The sequence below is a fragment of the Cherax quadricarinatus genome, chromosome 93 (genome assembly GCF_038502225.1).
Source record: "Cherax quadricarinatus isolate ZL_2023a chromosome 93, ASM3850222v1, whole genome shotgun sequence".
NCBI lineage: Eukaryota > Metazoa > Arthropoda > Malacostraca > Decapoda > Parastacidae > Cherax > Cherax quadricarinatus.
Genome location: NC_091384.1, coordinates 3,831,498 through 3,854,209, shown reverse-complemented (window position 1 = coordinate 3,854,209; position 22,712 = coordinate 3,831,498). Strand labels below are relative to the sequence as shown.

Genomic DNA, 22,712 nt, shown 5'->3' with positions numbered 1-22,712 from the left:
AAGTACACCTGTGGGGTGCTAGTAGCAACAGCCTGGTTGACAAGTCAGGCAATAAGTTTCACCTCAAAACTGGTCTCATCTACTCCTGCTTCAACCTAACACAAAACTTTCCTCACTGATGTAGTCTTTTCCCCGTACTGACGGGTGATCCTTGACTTACGATGGGGTTACACTCCGATGAACCCGTCGTAAGTTGAAAATATCGTAAATCAAATATGAATACGATACGATAAATAAGTAGTAAATAACTACGGTCAGTGAAAAAGTAAATAAACTAATAATTACTGCATATACCAGTACTGAAAAGTAAATAAATGAAAACAAGTTTATTCTATCAATAAACATACAGAACTGTACATTGCTTTATGATGGTGCAATAGCACCATTGTAAACTCAAAATATTGTAAGTCAAACTATTGCAAAGCAAAGAGCGTCTTAGCCTACACACATCCCACACTCCAGCCACCCTCTCCCCTTTCCTGACACTTTCCAGTGCCCCTTCCTCACATCCCCACCCACACCTATACACACTCTTTACAAACACCTCTTGCCCACTAAGACATTTTTCTCACACATGCATCCTTTCTACCACCTCATCACAGAGCACATCCATACTAAGCAACTACTTAGTGTTAAGTACAGACCCTTCCACCCTCTGCAACCCTAACTGCCCCTTACCTATACTGGATTATGATTAACCCCTTGACTGTTGCAACCCCAAATCCTGAGGTGTCTCCTGGTGTTGCAAAATAAAAAAAAATTAGGAAATGATAGAGAATCTTTTCCTGATTGTAATGACACCAAAAGAACAAAATTTGATGGAAAACTGACGAAATTACGCTCTCGCAAAGTTAGCAACCTCGGTGATATTACGAATCGGCAATTTCCCCCACTTTGAGCCCTATTTTCGGCTAATTACATTGTTCCAGTCGACCAAACTCATAGCTATTTCTTTAGAACTCCATTTTTTCTATCGATTGAGTACAAGAAACTGCCCATTTACCCATTTTAACTACCCAATAATGTGGCCAGAAATTTGCAATTTGGCCAATTTCACAAAAATTAAAAAATATGACAATTTCAAAATAGGGTCCAGAATGAACAATGCAGACATTCCTGGCTCTAAAATAACATTTTCTTTGTTCATCAGTCACATCTCCAGGCACCTCTGATATTACTCTTGCTTTCTATTTTGAATTTTTATTCAAACAAAAAATAGAAGATTTACTGTTATGCAGACTACTGCAATATTGTAATAATTCTACAAATAACATCAACCCATTCATGACTGCATATTAGAATGGCTAGTTGGACATTTATTGGACAATGACATCATTTGTTTACTTTTGAACATTGACAAAAATCAAACATTTCACCTACTTTGAGCTCCATTTCCAGGTTCTTTTCATAGTAAAACCAATCAATATCATCTCTATTTTTATAATATGTTTTCCATTCTATCAAATGAGACCAAGAAAACGAGAATACAACAATAAATACTATATGACAATAGACCACAAAGTCAGCATTTTAATTAAAAAAAAAAAAAAAGTCGGAGTTTTTTTTCTCATTATACACTGCGTGCTGCAGGATTTTTTTTATGCGGTGCACAATGACCACACAGACCCATTCTCTCACCTGTGGGCCTACCAGCTTTCTCCTGCTCGATTTGAAGCCACTTGAATTTATGAGTATAAATACGTCAAACACGGTGGCTCATAAGACGTATATATATGACCAAAACAGTCAAAGGGTTAAGTAGGGCCCTAGGGTATTCTGTACTATGTACAGTGGAAACTCGGAACTTGAACAGCTTCCTACTCAAACAAAGCTCGGCACTCGACCAAACAAACACGACCTGCCAGAATGCCACTGTAAACTATTTCGAGTTTCTTCACATTTTTTGGTGTTTTTTTATATTATTTGTATAAGTCACCATGGGGCCTATGAAAATTAGTGATAACAGCCAACCAAAAAGAAAATTGGTTGGGAAGAATTCGTTTGATACTCGAACGGATAAGCATTAGAACAACCTTCTGGAATGATTTAAGTTCGAGTACCAAGGTTCTACTGTATATGAAATGAGATCACAGTAAACAGGTGACATCACAATATACAGAACAACCACTGTCAAAAAAATAGTGAACTTCCAAATGCTTTTGTGATTTCTCGCATTATCAAGGAACTGTTCCTCGATAAGATGAGAAATCACGAAAGCACTTGGAAGTTCACTAATTTTTCACAGTGGTGGTTCTACGTACTATATGCATTTGTTTAACACTTGACTCCCAACTAGATAAGGTGATCCAAAAAGAGAAGAAACGCTTTTACTATCATTCACTCCATCACCATTTTGCAGAGCAGGAAGAGAGAGCAGGGACTCCCCATCTTAAGAGCAAAGCAAGCACCGAAAAGCAGAATCACGAATGCAATTGAAAAACGCCATATTAGCAATGCATTCTAAAGTGATCACCTTATTAACAAGGTAGGCCTGTACTTATTTATGCTCTTTTCCTCAAAATAAGTTTTACCTATTACCCTTCTCTCTACACACACTCATTGAGTCCCCATTTTGATATACCCGACACTCCAAACATACCTACTACACTGTCTACAACTGTCTCATCCACTTTACATTTACGTCCCCCACAACAATTTTCACACATAGCTCAAAACTCCTCCAAATATTCACTTACATAAGAACATAAGAAAGAAGGAACAGTGCAGCAGGCCTACTGGCCCATGCGAGGCAGGTCCAAGTCTCCCACTGGCTTAAGCCAATGCCCCAACCTAGTCAGGTTAGGCCACATTCACTTAAGGAAGGAGAACGGCATCTGACCTAGTAACACAAGCTAGTCAGGTCCAACTCACACCCACACATGTATTTATCTAACCTATTTTTAAAACTACATAACATTTCTTTCTATGACGGTACTCTGGAGTTTGTTCCACTCATCCACAACTCTACTAACAAATCAATGCTTTCCTATATCCTTCCCAAATCTGAATTTTTCCAACTTAAAACTACTGCTGCGAGTCCTGTCTTGGCTAGATATTTTTAGCACGCTATTTACATCCCCTTTATTTATTCCTTAATCATATCCCCCCTAATTCTACGCCTTTCTAGAGAGTGCAGATTCAGGGCCTCAGTCTATCCTCATAGGGAAGATTTCTGATACATGGGATCATCTTTGTCATCCTCCTCTGTACGTTTTCCAGAGCATTTATATCCATTCTGTAATACGGTGACCAGAACTGAGCAGCATAGTCTAAATGAGGCCTAACCAAAGATATATAGAGTTGAAGAACAACCTGAGGACTTCTATTATTTATACTTCTAGATATGAAGCCAAGAATTCTGTTAGCTTTATTGCGAACACTAATGCACTGTTGTCTTGGTTTTAGATTACTACTAACCAGAACTCCCAAATCCTTTTTGCAAACAGTAATATTAAGATCTACATTATTTAGTTTATATGTGGAATGGTTATTTTCCTGTCCAATGTTTAGAACTTTGCATTTGTCTATATTAAACTGCATCTGCCACTTCTCTGACCACTGCATCAGTCTATTTAAATCTTCCTGGAGTGCTCTAATGTCCTCATCAGAATGAATTTGTCAGTCTATTTTGGTGTCATCAGCAAACTTGCTTATATCACTATTTATTCCCTCATCTATGTCGTTTATGTAGATTATGAATAACAAGGGTCCCAACACAGACCCCTCCTGCATACCACCTTAATTCTAACCCACATAATTCTTGAGTTCGTACACTTTCAATCCCTTTTAGTTTTCCACATCCGATCACTTAATATTTCCACTACACCTTCCACAGCTCTAATTCTCACAATGTACCTGACTGCCCAAAATGTCTTGCATAATAAGGGACTTTCTATAAAGTATTTTATATATGTCAATCATGCTAACTGTACAATAAACTACACTCCACTTTACAGATGTAAAGTTTGTTTATTTGTTTACTCCTGCCACTAATTCTCCCATATCTTTTACCTTTGTTTCAGTTAGTGCTAAAATATCCATTTTCTTCTCATTCATAACTTTAGCAATAAATTTGTTCGTATCCATACAACATCCATTAACATTCAAACACGTCAGTTTTCATTTTTTTCTTAAGCTTTCAAGCAGTCTAAAACAGAAGGGATTACTATCCTCTATTACTGTAGAGGCCTTTTATGACATGCATGGGTTATGGGGAGAATTTTTTGAATGTAAACAACTACAGCCTGGTACTGTATTTTATACAAGGAGATGTTAATATTTTAAACAAATTCATTCAGAGTTATAACACTAATTCTATTCCAAAATATATATCACAAGACTGGGCATAAAGTTTAAAATTAAGTTTGCAATGACCCTAACTTATATCAGGGAACATATGGGGTTTGTACCCAGGGCAAGCGAGACCTAAAACTCGCTTGCTGTGGGTACAAACCTGTTCTGTGGTTTGTTTGCAATTGTGTCATTACGATTTCGTGAGTCCTAACTTAAATGTCTGAAAATCGTATTGCCCACAGGAGTGAAGACAAAAATACACGAAAAAAGAACAAGTTCTTAGCAGAACAAACTTTGACTGGGGCAATGTTGCACCATGAACATTTTTCCATGACTTGAAAATGTTGCATTTAGAACAAGACAATGTCCCAGCAGAGGCTTCTTATGCTACACGAACCTTAGCCTTCGCAAGTTAATTGCAAACAAATGAAAGCCCATGAGAACTGTCTAAAATGTTCGTTGCTTTGGCGCATTACTCCATAAGAAATGTAATGAACTTACACTTACATCGTCTGTGAGGTACTGGTCGGGGTTCTTGAAGGGGTGCATCTTGTCCTCCGGCACAACAATGAGGTAGTAAAATGCGATTGGCCCATATTCTTCCGAGGCCTGAGGCAGGATCATAGCTATCTCGTGGTCACCTTTGACTCCATAAAAGTCTGGCTTAACCATGGGCTGAGGAGCTGTTACAGAAAAATTTACATGAAATATATAAAGAATTTTCAAAAGGGATGACTTAGACTTTCAACAGTATATCTCTAGATCTCCCTTTAAGGAATAATACAGTAGAACCCCCATATCCACTGATTCAGTATCTACGGTTTTGGTTATCCACAGTTTATTGTGGCCCAAAAATACTTCTTAATTTTGTATAATATTTATTATTATTATCACACTGGCCGATTCCCACCAAGGCAGGGTGGCCCAAAAAAGAAAAACTTTTACCATCATTCACTCCATCACTGTCTTGCCAGAAGGGTGCTTTACACTACAGTTTTTAAACTGCAACATTAACACCCCTAAACTTCAACATTAACACCCCTAAACTGCAACATTAACATCCCTAAACTGCAACATTAATACCCCTAAACTGCAACATTAACACCCCTAAACTGCAACATTAATACCCCTAAACTGCAACATTAACACCCCAAAGCGCAAAAGTAGAGAAGCTGGGAGTTCTTCAAAGCCTAAGAGAAGCTGTGAAGTGCTTCTCATTAGTGAAAAAGTGATAATATTCACCACTTATTGTGCATAATTTATCAATTAAATTTTATAATAGATATGTACAGGATTTATATATAGGGTTTGCTACTATCCACGGTTTTCGTATCCATGGCAGGTCCTTGGAACATATTCCCCACAGATACAGGGGTCCTACTGTATTTTTTTCAATGTGCTGGTTGTCTCCCACCAAGGCAAGGTGACCCAAAAAACAAATATTTTCACCATCATTCGCACTTTCACTGACAATGACAGTAAATAATAAATAAATAATAATAACAACAGACGCACCCCTCCTTCAGAGTGCAGGCACTATACTTTCAACCTCCAGGATTCAAGTCTGGCTAGCTGGTTTCCCTGAAGGCTTTCATAAATATTAGCTTGCTCATCCCCCCCAACAGCACGTCGTCATAAAAATACGCTTATCTCCATTAACTCCTATCTAACATGCTTGCTTGCTTGCTTTTGCGCGCTCTCTCTCATCCTCTCTCTCTCTCACACACACACACACATACACATATGCATGCACACACACACAGACACACACATGGTGGATGTCCAAGCCCCTATCTAACATATGAAATAAATTTTCTATAATTTTAAAACAATTATGTACATTTTAAAAATAAAACTCGTTTGATAATGTGAATATATAAATAAGAAGTAGCAATAGTACTTCCATCTTTCATTTAATATAAAGTCAAAATGCAATTTTACCATTAATCAAGACGATTGTGTAAATATTTTTTTGGACATTCACAATTTAATAATTATCAAGTACTGTACTACAGTATAAGCTTGACTTTGAAGAGAAAGTGAATGGCACGTCATATTTACCTGCCATCTGTGTGGTAACAGTAATTTTTGCTGGTGGACGGTATTCGTTAGTCTGGGGCACAGCGGTAACATTGACAGTGTAGGTCGTGAAAGGCCTCAAATCCTCTATAATGTAACAATATTTTCGATGGTGGACAATATTAGTAACAGTCGGGATTCTCTGAACTTGGGTGACCCCCTGGGCATCGACGAACTCCTTCACAGCGCTGTACGTCACCTGAAACCACACATTACAAAGTCAGACATAAAAAGAAAACATTCACCCTTCAAGGGTGTGGCTTGATGCTGGCAATGGACTCTTGATCCAAGGAATCAGAACTACCCTCGTCTTTCTAGGATCAAACCTAATTATCTCTCAATCTCCAAGTGGTACAAAAAAAATTCAAATACTACAATAAACCTTCGATTTAAGCCTTAAACTGTCCAAACGTAGATATACGTTGATGTGCGGCAGGCTCCGAACGTGGATCTACATTTTTTTTTTACATGCTTTCAAATGGGGAAAATCAATGTCGGAGCGTTATGCACGTGAATGTAGATCTATGTTTGGACAGTTTAAGGGCTAAAGAACTTCAGAAATATGAAACTCCACAAGTTCAACAGATCTGGAAACAATCGACAAATTCCTCTGGTCACAGAATTGTTCATTATTGTAACAATAACAGCGGATGGATCTATGAAAGATGAGGTGAATCATAGAATTGATGAGGGAAAAAGGGTGAGCAGTGCACTTAGGAGTCTGTGGAGACAAAGAACTTTGTCCTTGGAGGCAAAGAGGGGAATGTATGAGAGTATAGTTTTACCAATGCTCTTATATGGGTGTGAAGCATGGGTGATGAATGTTGCAGCGAGGAGAAGGCTGGAGGCAGTGGAGATGTCATGTCTGAGGGCAATGTGTGGTGTGAATATAATGCAGAGAGTTCGTAGTTTGGAAGTTAGGAGGAGGTGCGGGATTGCCAAAACTGTTGTCCAGAGGGCTGAGGAAGGGTTGCTGAGGTGGTTCGGACATGTAGAGAGAATGGAGCGAAATAGAATGACTTCAAGAGTGTATCAGTCTGTAGTGGAAGGAAGGTGGGGTAGGGGTCGGCCTAGGAAAGGTTGGAGGGAGGGGGTAAAGGAGGTTTTGTGTGCGAGGGGCTTGGACTTCCAGCAGGCATGCGTGAGCGTGTTTGATAGGAGTGAATGGAGACAAATGGTTTTTAATACTTGACATGCTGTTGGAGTGTGAGCACAGTAACATTTATGAAGGGGTTCAGGGAAACCGGCAGGCCGGACTTGACTCCTGGAGATGGGAAGTACAGTGCCTGCACTCTGAAGGACGGGTGTTAATGGAAATATAAACACATGCAGTTTAATGTGATCCTTTATTGACAACATTTCGCCCACACAGTGGGCTTTTTCAAGTCACAAACAGATCTGTTTGTGACTTGAAAAAGCCCACTGTGTGGGCAAAACATTGTCAATAAAGGATCACATTAAACTGCATGTGTGTTTATATTTCCACTGTGTTGGTATTTTATACCATTTATTTCCATCAAGGGGTGTTAATGTTGCAGTTTAAAAACTGTAGTGTAAAACACCCTTCTGGCAAGACAGTGATGGAGTGAATGAAGGTGAAAGTTTTTCTTTTTCGGGCCACCCTGCCTTGGTGGGAATCGACCAGTGTGTTAATAAAAAATAAAAAAAAAAACAGCAAAAGAATCTTTTCTCTAGTTGCCACAACTGCCATTACTGGTCATCCGCTGCCCCCTGCCCCCTCCTTCAATTCGTCCATTCAACAGAGTTTGCTAAGAATATGAAAACAACTCCATCTATCTTTGACAAGGAAACACCACCAGAAATTTATCGAAACTGGTCAATACCAACTGTTACCAATACTGATACCACCAAAATTGGTCATTACCCACTGATACCAATACTGGTACCATCAAAATTGGCCAATACCCACTGATACCAATACTGATACTTTGGTACACCCCAAATTAACTGACAACAGCTACGACTATAAAACAAAACTAAGTAGTGTCTCTCACCTTGAAGTGCATGGGGTTCAGCTGTATGGGTGGACCCCAAGTGAGATTAGCGGAATGAGTGGTCACGTGGTGAGCACGCAGGTGCATGGGCACGTCGACTGGTTTCACACGCACTTGCAGCAACGTTGAGAGGCGGCCCAAGCCCTATGTAAACACACTGATGTTTAGAGTGACCCCTTAAAAATATTTGTCAGTCAATTTGATTTTATAATAAAGTGTTGAATATCAGGTTAATAACATATACAGGAAATCCTCAACTTATGAACACATCGGGGACCGTCTGTGTTGTGTATACGTAATAATGATATTATAACAATACAGTGGACCCCCGCTTAACGATCACCTCCAAATGCGACCAATTATGTAAGTGTATTTATGTAAGTGCGTTTGTACGTGTATGTTTGGGGGTCTGAAATGGACTAATCTACTTCACAATATTCCTTATGGGAAAAAATTCGGTCAGTACTGGCACCTGAACATACTATTGGAATGAAAAAAGTTCGTTAACCGGGGGTCCACTGTATATGCAATAATGTTATAATAATGATATATACAATGATATATAGGTAGTAGGTTGGTAGACAGCAACCACCCAGGGAAGTACTACCGTCCTGCCAGATGACTGTGAAACAAAAACCTGTAATTGTTTTGCATGATGGTAGGATTGCTGGTTTCTTTTTCTGTCTCATAAACACGCTAAGATAACAGGGATATCTTGCTACTCCTACTAACACTTTGGTCACACTTCACAGACACGCACATGCATATATATATATACATACATCTAGGTTTTTCTCCTTTTTCTAAATAGCTCTTGTTCTTTTTTATTTCTTCTATTGTCCATGGGGAAGTGGAAAAGAATCTTTCCTCCGTAAGCCATGCGTGTCGTATGAGGCGACTAAAATGCCGGGAGCAATGGGCTAGTAACCCCTTCTCCTGTATACAATTACTAAAAAAGAGAAGAAGAAAAACTTTATAAAACTGGGTTGCTTAAATGTGCGTGGATGTAGTGCGGATGACAAGAAACAGATGATTGCTGATGTTATGAATGAAAAGAAGTTGGATGTCCTGGCCCTAAGCGAAACAAAGCTGAAGGGGGTAGGAGAGTTTCAGTGGGGGGAAATAAATGGGATTAAATCTGGAGTATCTGAGAGAGTTAGAGCAAAGGAAGGGGTAGCAGTAATGTTAAATGATCAGTTATGGAAGGAGAAAAGAGAATATGAATGTGTAAATTCAAGAATTATGTGGATTAAAGTAAAGGTTGGATGCGAGAAGTGGGTCATAATAAGCGTGTATGCACCTGGAGAAGAGAGGAATGCAGAGGAGAGAGAGAGATTTTGGGAGATGTTAAGTGAATGTATAGGAGCCTTTGAACCAAGTGAGAGAGTAATTGTGGTAGGGGACTTGAATGCTAAAGTAGGAGAAACTTTTAGAGAGGGTGTGGTAGGTAAGTTTGGGGTGCCAGGTGTAAATGATAATGGGAGCCCTTTGATTGAACTTTGTATAGAAAGGGGTTTAGTTATAGGTAATACATATTTTAAGAAAAAGAGGATAAATAAGTATACACGATATGATGTAGGGCGAAATGACAGTAGTTTGTTGGATTATGTATTGGTAGATAAAAGACTGTTGAGTAGACTTCAGGATGTACATGTTTATAGAGGGGCCACAGATATATCAGATCACTTTCTAGTTGTAGCTACACTGAGAGTAAAAGGTAGATGGGATACAAGGAGAATAGAAGCATCAGGGAAGAGAGAGGTGAAGGTTTATAAACTAAAAGAGGAGGCAGTTAGGGTAAGATATAAACAGCTATTGGAGGATAGATGGGCTAATGAGAGCATAGGCAATGGGGTCGAAGAGGTATGGGGTAGGTTTAAAAATGTAGTGTTAGAGTGTTCAGCAGAAGTTTGTGGTTACAGGAAAGTGGGTGCAGGAGGGAAGAGGAGCGATTGGTGGAATGATGATGTAAAGAGAGTAGTAAGGGAGAAAAAGTTAGCATATGAGAAGTTTTTACAAAGTAGAAGTGATGCAAGGAGGGAAGAGTATATGGAGAAAAAGAGAGAGGTTAAGAGAGTGGTGAAGCAATGTAAAAAGAGAGCAAATGAGAGAGTGGGTGAGATGTTATCAACAAATTTTGTTGAAAATAAGAAAAAGTTTTGGAGTGAGATTAACAAGTTAAGAAAGCCTAGAGAACAAATGGATTTGTCAGTTAAAAATAGGAGAGGAGAGTTATTAAATGGAGAGTTAGAGGTATTGGGAAGATGGAAGGAATATTTTGAGGAATTGTTAAATGTTGATGAAGATAGGGAAGCTGTGATTTCGTGTATAGGGCAAGGAGGAATAACATCTTGTAGGAGTGAGGAAGAGCCAGTTGTGAGTGTGGGGGAAGTTCGTGAGGCAGTAGGTAAAATGAAAGGGGGTAAGGCAGCCGGGATTGATGGGATAAAGATAGAAATGTTAAAAGCAGGTGGGGATATAGTTTTGGAGTGGTTGGTGCAATTGTTTAATAAATGTATGGAAGAGGGTAAGGTACCTAGGGATTGGCAGAGAGCATGCATAGTTCCTTTGTATAAAGGCAAAGGGGATAAAAGAGAGTGCAAAAATTATAGGGGGATAAGTCTGTTGAGTTCTCCATGGGGAAGTGGAACAGAATTCTTCCTCCGTAAGCCATGCGTGTTGTAAGAGGCAACTAAAATGCCGGGAGCAAGGGGCTAGTAACCTCTTCTCCTGTATATATTACTAAATGTAAAAGGAGAAACTTTCGTTTTTCCTTTTGGGCCACCCCGCCTCGGTGGGATACGGCCGGTGTGTTGAAAGAAAGAAGAAAGTCTGTTGAGTGTACCTGGTAAAGTGTATGGTAGAGTTATAATTGAAAGAATTAAGAGTAAGACGGAGAATAGGATAGCAGATGAACAAGGAGGCTTTAGGAAAGGTAGGGGGTGTGTGGACCAGGTGTTTACAGTGAAACATATAAGTGAACAGTATTTAGATAAGGCTAAAGAGGTCTTTGTGGCATTTATGGATTTGGAAAAGGCGTATGACAGGGTGGATAGGGGGGCAATGTGGCAGATGTTGCAAGTGTATGGTGTAGGAGGTAGGTTACTGAAAGCAGTGAAGAGTTTTTACGAGGATAGTGAGGCTCAAGTTAGAGTATGTAGGAAAGAGGGAAATTTTTTCCCAGTAAAAGTAGGCCTTAGACAAGGATGTGTGATGTCACCGTGGTTGTTTAATATATTTATAGATGGGGTTGTAAGAGAAGTAAATGCGAGGGTCTTGGCAAGAGGCGTGGAGTTAAAAGATAAAGAATCACACACAAAGTGGGAGTTGTCACAGCTGCTCTTTGCTGATGACACTGTGCTCTTGGGAGATTCTGAAGAGAAGTTGCAGAGATTGGTGGATGAATTTGGTAGGGTGTGCAAAAGAAGAAAATTAAAGGTGAATACAGGAAAGAGTAAGGTTATGAGGATAACAAAAAGATTAGGTGATGAAAGATTGAATATCAGATTGGAGGGAGAGAGTATGGAGGAGGTGAACGTATTCAGATATTTGGGAGTGGACGTGTCAGCGGATGGGTCTATGAAAGATGAGGTGAATCATAGAATTGATGAGGGAAAAAGAGTGAGTGGTGCACTTAGGAGTCTGTGGAGACAAAGAACTTTGTCCTTGGAGGCAAAGAGGGGAATGTATGAGAGTATAGTTTTACCAACGCTCTTATATGGGTGTGAAGCGTGGGTGATGAATGTTGCAGCGAGGAGAAGGCTGGAGGCAGTGGAGATGTCATGTCTGAGGGCAATGTGTGGTGTGAATATAATGCAGAGAATTCGTAGTTTGGAAGTTAGGAGGAGGTGCGGGATTACCAAAACTGTTGTCCAGAGGGCTGAGGAAGGGTTGTTGAGGTGGTTCGGACATGTAGAGAGAATGGAGCGAAACAGAATGACTTCAAGAGTGTATCAGTCTGTAGTGGAAGGAAGGCGGGGTAGGGGTCGGCCTAGGAAGGGTTGGAGGGAGGGGGTAAAGGAGGTTTTGTGTGCGAGGGGCTTGGACTTCCAGCAGGCATGCTTGAGCGTGTTTGATAGGAGTGAATGGAGACAAATGGTTTTTAATACTTGACGTGCTGTTGGAGTGTGAGCAAAGTAACATTTATGAAGGGATTCAGGGAAACCGGCAGGCCGGACTTGAGTCCTGGAGATGGGAAGTACAGTGCCTGCACTCTGAAGGAGGGGTGTTAATGTTGCAGTTTAAAAACTGTAGTGTAAAGCACCCTTCTGGCAAGACAGTGATGGAGTGAATGATGGTGAAAGTTTTTCTTTTTCGGGCCACCCTGCCTTGGTGGGAATCGGCCGGTGTGATAATAAAAATAAAAATATACAACACATTTATGAAGGGGTTCAGGGAAGCCGGCAGGCCGGACTTGAGTCCTGGAGATGGGAAGTACAGTGCCTGCACTCTGAAGGACGGGTGTTAATGTTGCAGTTTAAAAACTGTAGTGTAAAGCACATCTCTGGCAAGACAGTGATGGAGTGAATGATGGTGAAAGTTTTTCTTTTTTGGGCCACCCTGCCTTGGTGGGAATCGGCCAGTGCGTTAATAAAAAAAAAATATATATATATAAATACACAACACAGAAGATCCTCAATGTGTCTGTAAGTCAAGGAATTACTGTACAAATAAATATTAGGCACTCATTATTTCCTTAACACAGCCTCTCCTCACTTAGTGACGTACTCATTTACCGATGACTCAGACTTACGACGGGCTCCCTGACCAGTATGCATACCTAAATAATGTATATTAGATGGAAATAAATGGTATCAAATACCGACACAGTGGAAATATAAACACATATGCAGTATAATGTGATCCTTTATTGACAACGTTTCACCCACACAGTGGGCTTTTTCAAGTCACACACAGATCTACCTGGGTAGATCCGTGTGTGACTTGAAAAAGCCCACTGTGTGGGTGAAACGTTGTCAATAAAGGATCACATTATACTGCATATGTGTTTATATTTCCAATGTATATTAGAGCTGATTTCCTTTATTCTCTTTAATCCAATATACAGTATACTACTGTATAAACATTAAAAAATATGCCATAAATGTTACTAATGGTGCAAAGGTGACATTAAAAAAATATCAAACATGGCTGACACAAACCCACTACCATTATAGTATGATCCTCACTTAGCAATGAATTTGTTTACCGACGTAATCTTAGGAACGGAACTCCGTCATTAAGTGAGGAGAGGCTGTATATACCAGTATATATCTTAGTGTACTGTATTCATACACTGTATTTTGCTGCAAATAAAACATACTGGAATTGTTTATATATGTATATTCATGTACATAAATGGTCCAGAGAACTGACAAGTTGATAAATTAGACACATGTACAACACTTGGGTATCTTTATTGTGAAAATGGTTCGCCACACAGTGGCTTCATCAGTCCAATACAAAAAAGAATGGTGAAGATGAGAAAGAGTTTGACGTACCATACCATGGGCGGGATTTGAACCCGCGGTCAGAGAGTCTCGAAACTTAAGACCATCGCGTTAGCCACTGGGCCAGCTAGCCACAATAAGATTCGTTCAACTAGGTATATTTCTACACCACAGGAAGGTTAGCATAGGCCACCACTGTGACCACAAATGCAAGTTTTTACAGACGAATCTCCAGCTAGCCCGGCCGTGATGAACTCTAGCTCAAGTCTCCTCACTGCCGTCAACACGACTCACGAAATCGTAACGACCGCGAGTTCAAATCCCGCCCGTGGTATGGTTTGTTTGCAATCGTGTCATTACGATTTCGTGAGTCGAGTTTGACGTAATTAGTCCCTCATCCTGGAATCAACTCCAGGCTGAGGGACTGATTACCTCAACCTCATTCTAACCTTTAATTATTGTTCTTTGTATTGGACTGATGAAGTCAATGTGTGGGGAAACGTTTCCACAATAAAGATACCCAAGTGCTGCATATGTGTCTAATTTGTGTATATTCATTCGTAATAACTAATGAAATTGTAATAAACGCTTGTTCGTGCTTAATAACCCACACTGAGACAGAAACTCAAAAAATTAAATTCTTTCTATATTTTGACCATCTTTAAGAGTTTATTTAATAATAATTTCCATAAAATTTACAAAAAGTGGAAAAAATAAATTCATCACCTGTATTTAGTTACAAATTTAAAAATCATCCTTAAACCTTTGGCTCACATGTACTACATAAAAAATATTATTCTCTATAGCACACTCAGCTCACACACTGTGTGTCTGGGGTTCGATGCCCTGCATGGGTAAAATTGTCAAGCACGTTTCCTTACACCTGCTGTTGTCCCTGTTCACCTAGCGGTAAGTGGGTACCTGTTACGGGTCGCATCCTGGGGGGTGGTAGTATCCTTCAGATATGGCTGGATTTTGTAATGAGCTGAAGGATAAAAAAAAAAAATAAATAAAAAAATAAATTCTTCAAACTGGATATATAACTGGCAAACATACGGAAGCAGTTCTTGCAGCGACAGCAATGGCGTACTCGGCGTGACGCTCAAGGTTCTGCAGCTCTGCCGAGTGTGTTATAGGAACGCTAACTTGATCCCACAAGTCTAGATCAGGACCTGGAGACATTGTGTAGAAAACCTGGAATGCATCAAATAAATCCATCAGTCAACTTTATTTTGGTGTTACAGGAGAAAACAAAAAAATAAAATAAGAAATTTTCGTTCATATATTGTGAACTTATTTTAAATTTATTACAAATTTACAGAAAACATACCACTGGTAGATTTCTGAAACTGGCAAATTAAATGAAAGAAGATAATGTTACTATATACGTACAATTAAATCAGGGAATGGGCGAGGATCTGAACCCGTGGCAAGTGTGTTAATGCACTGGCCTGTTAGTTTTACGACTCACTAGCCATGGGTTCAAACCCATCCTGTTCCCTGGTTTGTTTGTAATCGTCTTGTTACAATTTTGTGAGTCATGTACAATTAATTTCAAATGGTGAAAACTGACACTAGAAAAGGTGCCGGGCCCAGCCCCATTTCTTTAAATAAATTATTTTCTATTGCTTCAACCAACCTAAGTAACCTTTGAATTTATACAATAGTCTCCGAGAGTTTACTTATTTTTCCATCTCAAAAGACTCTTAGCTGAATTATTGTCTTTCATTAAAATTATCCACATTATTTTCATACAATTCAATTCAAATTCAAATTCAAAGTTTATTCTCTATAAGGATTACAATGCTGAGTTCACAAAATTTGGTTATTGTGTGGTTTACATGTAGTGAAATAATAATTACAGAGTGTACCACTAGAACACCTAGCATGGCTAGGCATTACAGTGTGTACCACTAGAACACCTAGCATGGCTAGGCATTACAGAGTGTGCCACTAGAACACCTAGCATGGCTAGGCATTACAGAGTATGCCACTAGAACACCTAGCATGGCTAGGCATTACAGAGTGTACCACTAGAACACCTAGCATGGCTAGGCATTACAGAGTATGCCACTAGAACACCTAGCATGGCTAGGCATTTCGGGCAGACTTAGATTAAATCTTAAATTTAAAATATTACAAATTATGAGGTAAGTTGGTATTATGGCTAAGTGACTAAATACTAGTTTGTGAGTTTAGCAATGTGAATGCTTTTGTTTTGGCACAATACAAAGGTTCAGTATTGGAGTATCACAGGCCAACTTATGACTAGTTAGGCAAAACAGAGATGAAGCCTGGGTCTGTAAGCCACGTGTGTCGTAAGAGGCAACTAAAATGCCAGGAGCAAGGTGGTAGTAACACCTTACCTTGTATAGATTACTAAATGTAAAAGGAAAAACTTTTTTTTTCTTTTTTTTCGGGTCGCCCTGCTTTGGTGGGAGACGGCCGGTGTTAAAAAAAAAAAAAAATCATACACACAAAAATTGAGAGGAAGGACCAAGAGTTGGTGGTCACTGTGCCTCCCCCTCACTTGCAAACTTAAATAAGTATGTACCGTAATGTCAGTGTTAAAATATAGAGAACTGTAAATAGGTATGTACATTCTCTCTTTCTGTCACCAACATTTTGTTTAAAACACCAGCCGTCTCCCACTGAAGTAAGGTGATCCCCCCATCCCCCCCAAAAAAAAAAGAGGAAACGTATTCACCATAATTCATTTAATTACTGTCTTCCCAGAAGTGTGCTGACATCACAATTCAGATGACCCTCAGAACTGCAATATCTTCACTCGTCCTTCAGAGTGCAGGCACTGTAATTTCCACCTCCAAGACTCAAGTCCGGCTAACCGGTTTCCCTCAACACTTTCAAAAATGTTACATTGCTCACACTTCAACAACACATCAAGGCATAAATATTAAATCAATAATTGGAACTTAAGTGATGATCTGGGATTACCAGATCATTGCCCAAGTTCACTAATCCACAAAGGATTTTAAGAGAACGCAACATCCTAGTGATCACAAGCTATGAGTTTGAATCTCATCACTCTGTTAAATTATTACAGATATTTTTTCTTTTTTGGGTCACCCTGCCTCGGTGGGAAATGGTCAATTTGTAAAAAAAATAATTCAACATGAATTATGACAGCTATTACTAAATATTATAATCATCCATTACAAATTATTATAGGATTATGAATTATGAAAATCATTTATTGCAAATTATTATAGGTACTATGAATTATTATAGGCATCACAAATTATTTTAGGCAGTGTGAATTATTGTAGATAACAAATTATCCGGACATTTACGCTACTTAACAACCTTGTTCTACTACAGTAACAGACCCAAAGTCACTAAGGTACAAACCTGATATCCTATGACTTTGCCACGCGAAGGGACTGGCTCCCACCAGATTTCAATGGACGATTCTGATGTCGCGAGGCCTTGGAGGTTCATGGGGGCACGGACAAGGTCTGGCTCAGTGTGGAGGTGCAAGGTCTCACTGTACGGTCCAGGACCTTTCGAAGTCCATGCTCGTACCTGTATTATGAATAATAGTAATAATGTAAAATGTAAGAATAAACAAAAGAATGTTTCTTTATGTTTGTAACACAAAGGTCATCTCCCACCATCTTCACCATCATTCGTTCAATTGCCATCTTGCCAGATGCATGCAGACATCACATTTCAAATGGCACTCCAAACTACAACATCCTCATATATACAATATATACAATTCATATCACTCGTTATTCCCTCATCAGGATTATTAATGTATATGATGAACAACAATGGACCTAAAACTGATCCTTGTGGGTTGGTCCCTACACCAAAATGTTTTCTAATAAATATGTCATAGTATCTGCTTACTTGTCTTTTTAAACCAATATATCGGTATCAATTATCTAGGTTAATACCACACAACATTGGTACACAATATTTATAGGAACTCATCTTGCCACCATCCCAGCGGCCCATACCAACATCAGTATTAAGTATCAATAATTACCCAGACTCTTTCTTACTTGGCTCCTACCACAACCTCTGAGACAACAGCAGTCATTAAATCATAAAGCTTCACCTGACAGCACGGTAGTAACACCCATCATTATCTATAAGAGAGTGTTTAGACCTATTCATGAGTCTGGCCTTTGGGTGGTTTTATTTTAATAATTTTGTTTAAGGCTTACCCCTAGAGAATGCTTACCTCCTCGAGGTCCACTAACTTCATAACACGTAGCAAATGCTTATCTCCTAAAGGTCCATTAACTTCATAACACCTAGAAAATGCTTACTTCCCTAGAGGTCCACTAACTTCATAACACCATCACTCTCTGTTTTCTGCACAAGTATTATTTCTCCCTATTTCAGTGCTTTTTCAACAAATCACTTGAAGAATACATCTTTGCAGACTGAAAAGAGCCAGGATAACCCCCATCCACATGCCATTACATCAACTCAGCTGCATAGATAGGAGGAGGCAAGTGGTAAGGCTGCCCTGGGCAGTACAGTCCAAGGGGGCAGCTAAAAAGTGGAAAAATAAAAAAGTTAACTTTTAAAGCATGTCGTTTTATGAAAGTGGTTAAGCATCATACAGCAATGTAAATACTCTCAAAGATACCCAAGCTTCAATAATCCTAGTACTGATGCTAGGACAGTCCTATTCAAATCCAGCTCTTACTACTCCTACACAGTATTTCTTCTATCTTCTTTCAACAAACTCGCAATATCCTGCTGAGGCGGGGTGGCCCAAAAAGAAAAACAAAAGTTTCTCTTTTTAACTTTAGTAACATGCTCCCGGCATGTTAGTTGCCTCTTACAACACGCATGACTTACGGAGGAAGAATTCTGTTCCACTTCCCCATAGAGATAAGAAGAAATAAACAACAAGAACAAGAACTAGTAAGAAATTAGAAGAAAAGCCAGAGGTGTGTGTATACAGTGGACCCCCGGTTTATGATATTATTTCATTCCAGAAGTATGTTCAGGTGCCAGTACTGACCGAATTTGTTCCCATAAGGAATATTGTGAATTAGATTAGTCCATTTCAGACCCCCCAAACATACACATACAAACGCACTTACATAAATACACTTACATAATTGGTCGCATTGGGAGCTGATTGTAAACTGGGGGTCCACTGTATATATACTTGTACTTGTATATGCATGTGTAGTGTGACCTAAGTGTAAGTAGAAGTAGCAAGACATATCTGAAATCTTGCATGTTATTGAGACAGAAAAAAAGACACCAGCAATCCTACCATCATGTAAAACAATTACAGGTTTCCATCTGAGACTCACTTGGTAGGACGGTAGTACCTCCCTGGCCAGTTTCTGTTTACCTGGGACTCACCATAGATATGTACTTAAGCACTCTTGTGTTGCAAAACATACTCTGAGTGTAGACTGATGCTGTGTATGTTGAGATTAATACAACAGCATCTATTTGTATCAATAACCTTGAATACATGTATTCCATATACATCGATGAGTAGTGTAATTATTACTGTACTGAACACATGTAAGTAAATAGCTCGACTGATAGCGCACTTAGCTCACACAATGAGGTCCGGGGGTTGATCTCCAATATGGTTGGAAACATTAGGACATGTTTCCATAAGACACCTACTGTCCATGCTCACCTATCAGCAAAATAGGTACCTGGGTGTTAGTTGATTAGTGTGGGTTGCATCCTGAGAACAAAACTGATCTAATTTGCCTGAAATGCTCTGCCTAACAAGCGGGTTTCTATACAGTACTATGTCACTGATGTCCATTATGGTCTATATACTTTGCACATATACTTGTACAAATAAAAAGGTAAAGAATCTAATACAAAGTGGGAGTTGTCACAGTTGCTCTTTGCTGATGACACTGTGCTTTTGGGAGATTCTGAAGAGAAGTTCCAGAGGTTGATGGATGAGTCTGGTAGGGTATGTAAAAGAAGAAAATTAAGAGTGAATATAGGAAAGAGTAAGGTGATGAGGATAACAAAAAGATTAGGTGATGAAAGATTGGATATCAGATTGGAGGGAGAGAGAGTGGAGGAGGTGAATATATTCAGAGATTTAGAAGTGGACGTGTCAGCAGATGGGTCTATGAAGGATGAGGTGAATCACAGAACTGATGAGGGGAAAAGGATGAGTGGTGCACTTAGGAGTCTGTGGAGACAAAGAACTTTGTTTGTGGAGGCAAAAAGGGGAATGTATGAGAGTATAGTTATACTAACACTCTTATATGGGTGTGAAGCATGAGTGGTAAATATTGCAAGAAGGAGAAGGCTGGAGGCAGTGAAGATGTCATGTCTGAGGGCAATGTGTGGTGTGAATATAATGCAGAGAATTCGTAGTTTGGAAATTAGGATGAGGTGCGGGATTACCAAAACTGTTGTCCAGAGGGCTGAGGACGGGTTGTTGAGGTGGTTCAGACAGGTAGAGAGAATGGAACAAAACAGAAGGACTTCGAGAGTGTATAAATCTGTAGTGGAGGGAAGGCAGGGTAGAGGTCCACCTAGGAAAGGTTGGAGGGAGTGGGTAAAGGTTTTGTGTGCGAGGGGCTTGGACCTCCAGCAAGCATGCATGAGCATATTTAATAGGAGTGAATGGAGACAGATGTTTTTTAATACTTGATGTGCTGTTGGAGTGTGAGCATGGTAACATTTATGAAGGGATTCGGGGAAACCGGCAGGCCGGACTTGAATCCTGGAGATTAACATTAACACCCCTCTGAAGGAGGGGTGTTAATGTTAAAGCTTTATAACTGGTGTAAGCTCTCTTGTGGCAAGACAGTGATGGAGTAAATAATGGTGAAAGTTTTTCTTTTTAGGGCCACCCTGCCTTGGGGGGAAACGGCCAGTGTGTTAATAAAAAAAATAAATTATTATTATTATTATTCAATAAGAAGATCCAAAACAAAAATTTTAAAAACTAATTTTGTCTTTTTGAAGAATGTCAATTCTCTATTTGAAAAACAAGAAAATTTTGACGATTATAAATGAGCAACCCCATGAGGAAGTGGAGAAGAATTCTTCCTCTGTAAGCCATGCGTGTCGTAAGAGGCAACTAAAATGCCGGGAGCAAGGGGCTAGTAACCTCTTCTCCCGTATATATTACGAAATGTAAATAGAAGAAAAACTTTACATTTCTTCTTTTTTAGGTCACCTTTTTTGGTGGGAGATGTCCAGTGTTAAAAAAATAACAATTAAGAAAGAATAATGAGCAATGCCTCACCTTAAATGTATAATCCATATTTTCTTCTAAACCATTAAAAACAATGCGATTACTATCAGTGACATTTTTATCATGTTTGAAATCGTTGTTGAGGATGACATTCTTGCTGAACTGTAACTCATAAAGGATAATGACACCATTTCTCTCATTGGGTGCTGGCTGGTCCCAGGTGAACACAATCGTCCCTGGAGTTTGATATCTGTGAAAACATAAACCAAGAATTAGGGACAGATTAACCAAATATTAAAATTGGCAAATGTAATGAGTACAGATGCTCCTCACTTTATGATAGCTCAACTTATGATATTTCGACTTGACGATGGTGCTTCTGGCTAGAAGAAAAGGGTGAAAGAAATTACTTGGAAGACGAAACTTAAGAGTGCCTGGTTAATCAAGCAACTGCTGAGAGTCTACAAGAAATTTTTTTTTTTTTTTTTTTAACACACTGGCTGTGTCCCACTCAGGCAGAGTGACCCGGAAAAGAAACACTTCCACCATCGTTCATGCTAAGAAAGTCTTGCCATAGGTACACAGATATGACAGCTTAGATATCACTCTAAACAGAAAATATCCCTAACCCCTCCTTCAGAGTGCAGGTACTGTGGAGGGGTAAGCCGGCGGAAGGCCTCAGTCAGATGACTTCTGAAAGCTCCAGCTGCGGGTCATCATACAGCTTGCACCCACGTCAGGAAGTAAATTTATTTAGGCACAGATACACATATATACAATTATCATACAAGTATAAATTACCTAGGATAACCAAAAAACGCCAAAGTGACTCATTGCCAATGAGGTCCTTGTAATATTTATCTTATTTTAACCTTAAAAATTAAAACAGCTAAGTAACTCAACTGTGTGAAAGAAATGTAATGTTTTGTGATGACTCTTAACCTAAACTAACCTGCTAATGTACAGCCCAACAACCTAAATGATCAGATATTTCTTGGATATAGAGGTACAGTGTCCTCTTTAAAACTTTTAACTTTGAACAAAACCCAGATGTTGTGTAGATGTCTAATTCATCACAGTTTAGATAACGACTTCACCCTTACGTACTATCAGCAATGCCTCACCTTCAGTGTATAGATTTTCCTGTCTTTCTTGGCAATTTTCAATATTTTTTACCCTGGCCAGTAAATTATTCAGACATTGCAATCAATGATCGTACATATAAGAATATTAAAGGTTAATATTTTCTATTTTTATTCCTAGATTTGTACCAATACCACAAAAATATAACACATAAACAGATCTCTATAATTAGATGTATTTATTTCTAGGTGCTTGTTGATTTAATTGGGGGTTAAATTCCAACAAACCCATCAAAAGTTGAAAATATCAGGGTTACGTTCCAACAAACCCATCAAAAGTTGAAAATATCAGGGTTACGTTCCAACAAACCCATCAAAAGTTGAAAATATCAGGGTTACGTTCCAACAAACCCATCATAATTTGAAAATATCAGGGTTACGCTCCAAAAAAAAACATCAAAAGTTGAAAATATCAGGGTTACGTTCCAACAAACCCAATGTAAGTTGAAAATATCAGGGTTACGTTCCAACAAACCCATCATAAGTTGAAAATATCAGGGTTACGTTCCAACAAACCCATCATAAGTTGAAAACATCAGGGTTACGTTCC

At 39.1% G+C, this 22,712-nt stretch overlaps 2 protein-coding genes across 6 annotated transcripts in view; one reads left to right on the top strand and one right to left on the bottom strand.

Moving 5' to 3' along the window:
- LOC138855409 (tyrosine-protein phosphatase Lar-like) overlaps positions 1-22,712 on the top strand; it is a 1,956,413-nt gene that overhangs the window by 1,776,524 nt on the left and 157,177 nt on the right. The window lies entirely within an intron of this gene.
- The window catches only part of Lar (tyrosine-protein phosphatase Lar), a 102,319-nt gene that overhangs the window by 42,023 nt on the left and 37,584 nt on the right, over positions 1-22,712 (bottom strand). For 3 of the 5 annotated variants that reach the window (XM_070104636.1, XM_070104639.1, XM_070104641.1), the window contains 6 exons: positions 21,072-21,270; positions 17,207-17,380; positions 14,894-15,031; positions 8,388-8,531; positions 6,355-6,571; positions 4,795-4,976 (listed from right to left, as the gene is read on the bottom strand). In XM_070104636.1, the coding sequence (XP_069960737.1) occupies positions 4,795-4,976; positions 6,355-6,571; positions 8,388-8,531; positions 14,894-15,031; positions 17,207-17,380; positions 21,072-21,270 (1,054 nt within the window). The remainder of the gene's footprint in view (positions 1-4,794; positions 4,977-6,354; positions 6,572-8,387; positions 8,532-14,893; positions 15,032-17,206; positions 17,381-21,071; positions 21,271-22,712) is intronic. The other 2 variants (XM_070104637.1, XM_070104640.1) reach the window with 1 other exon arrangement.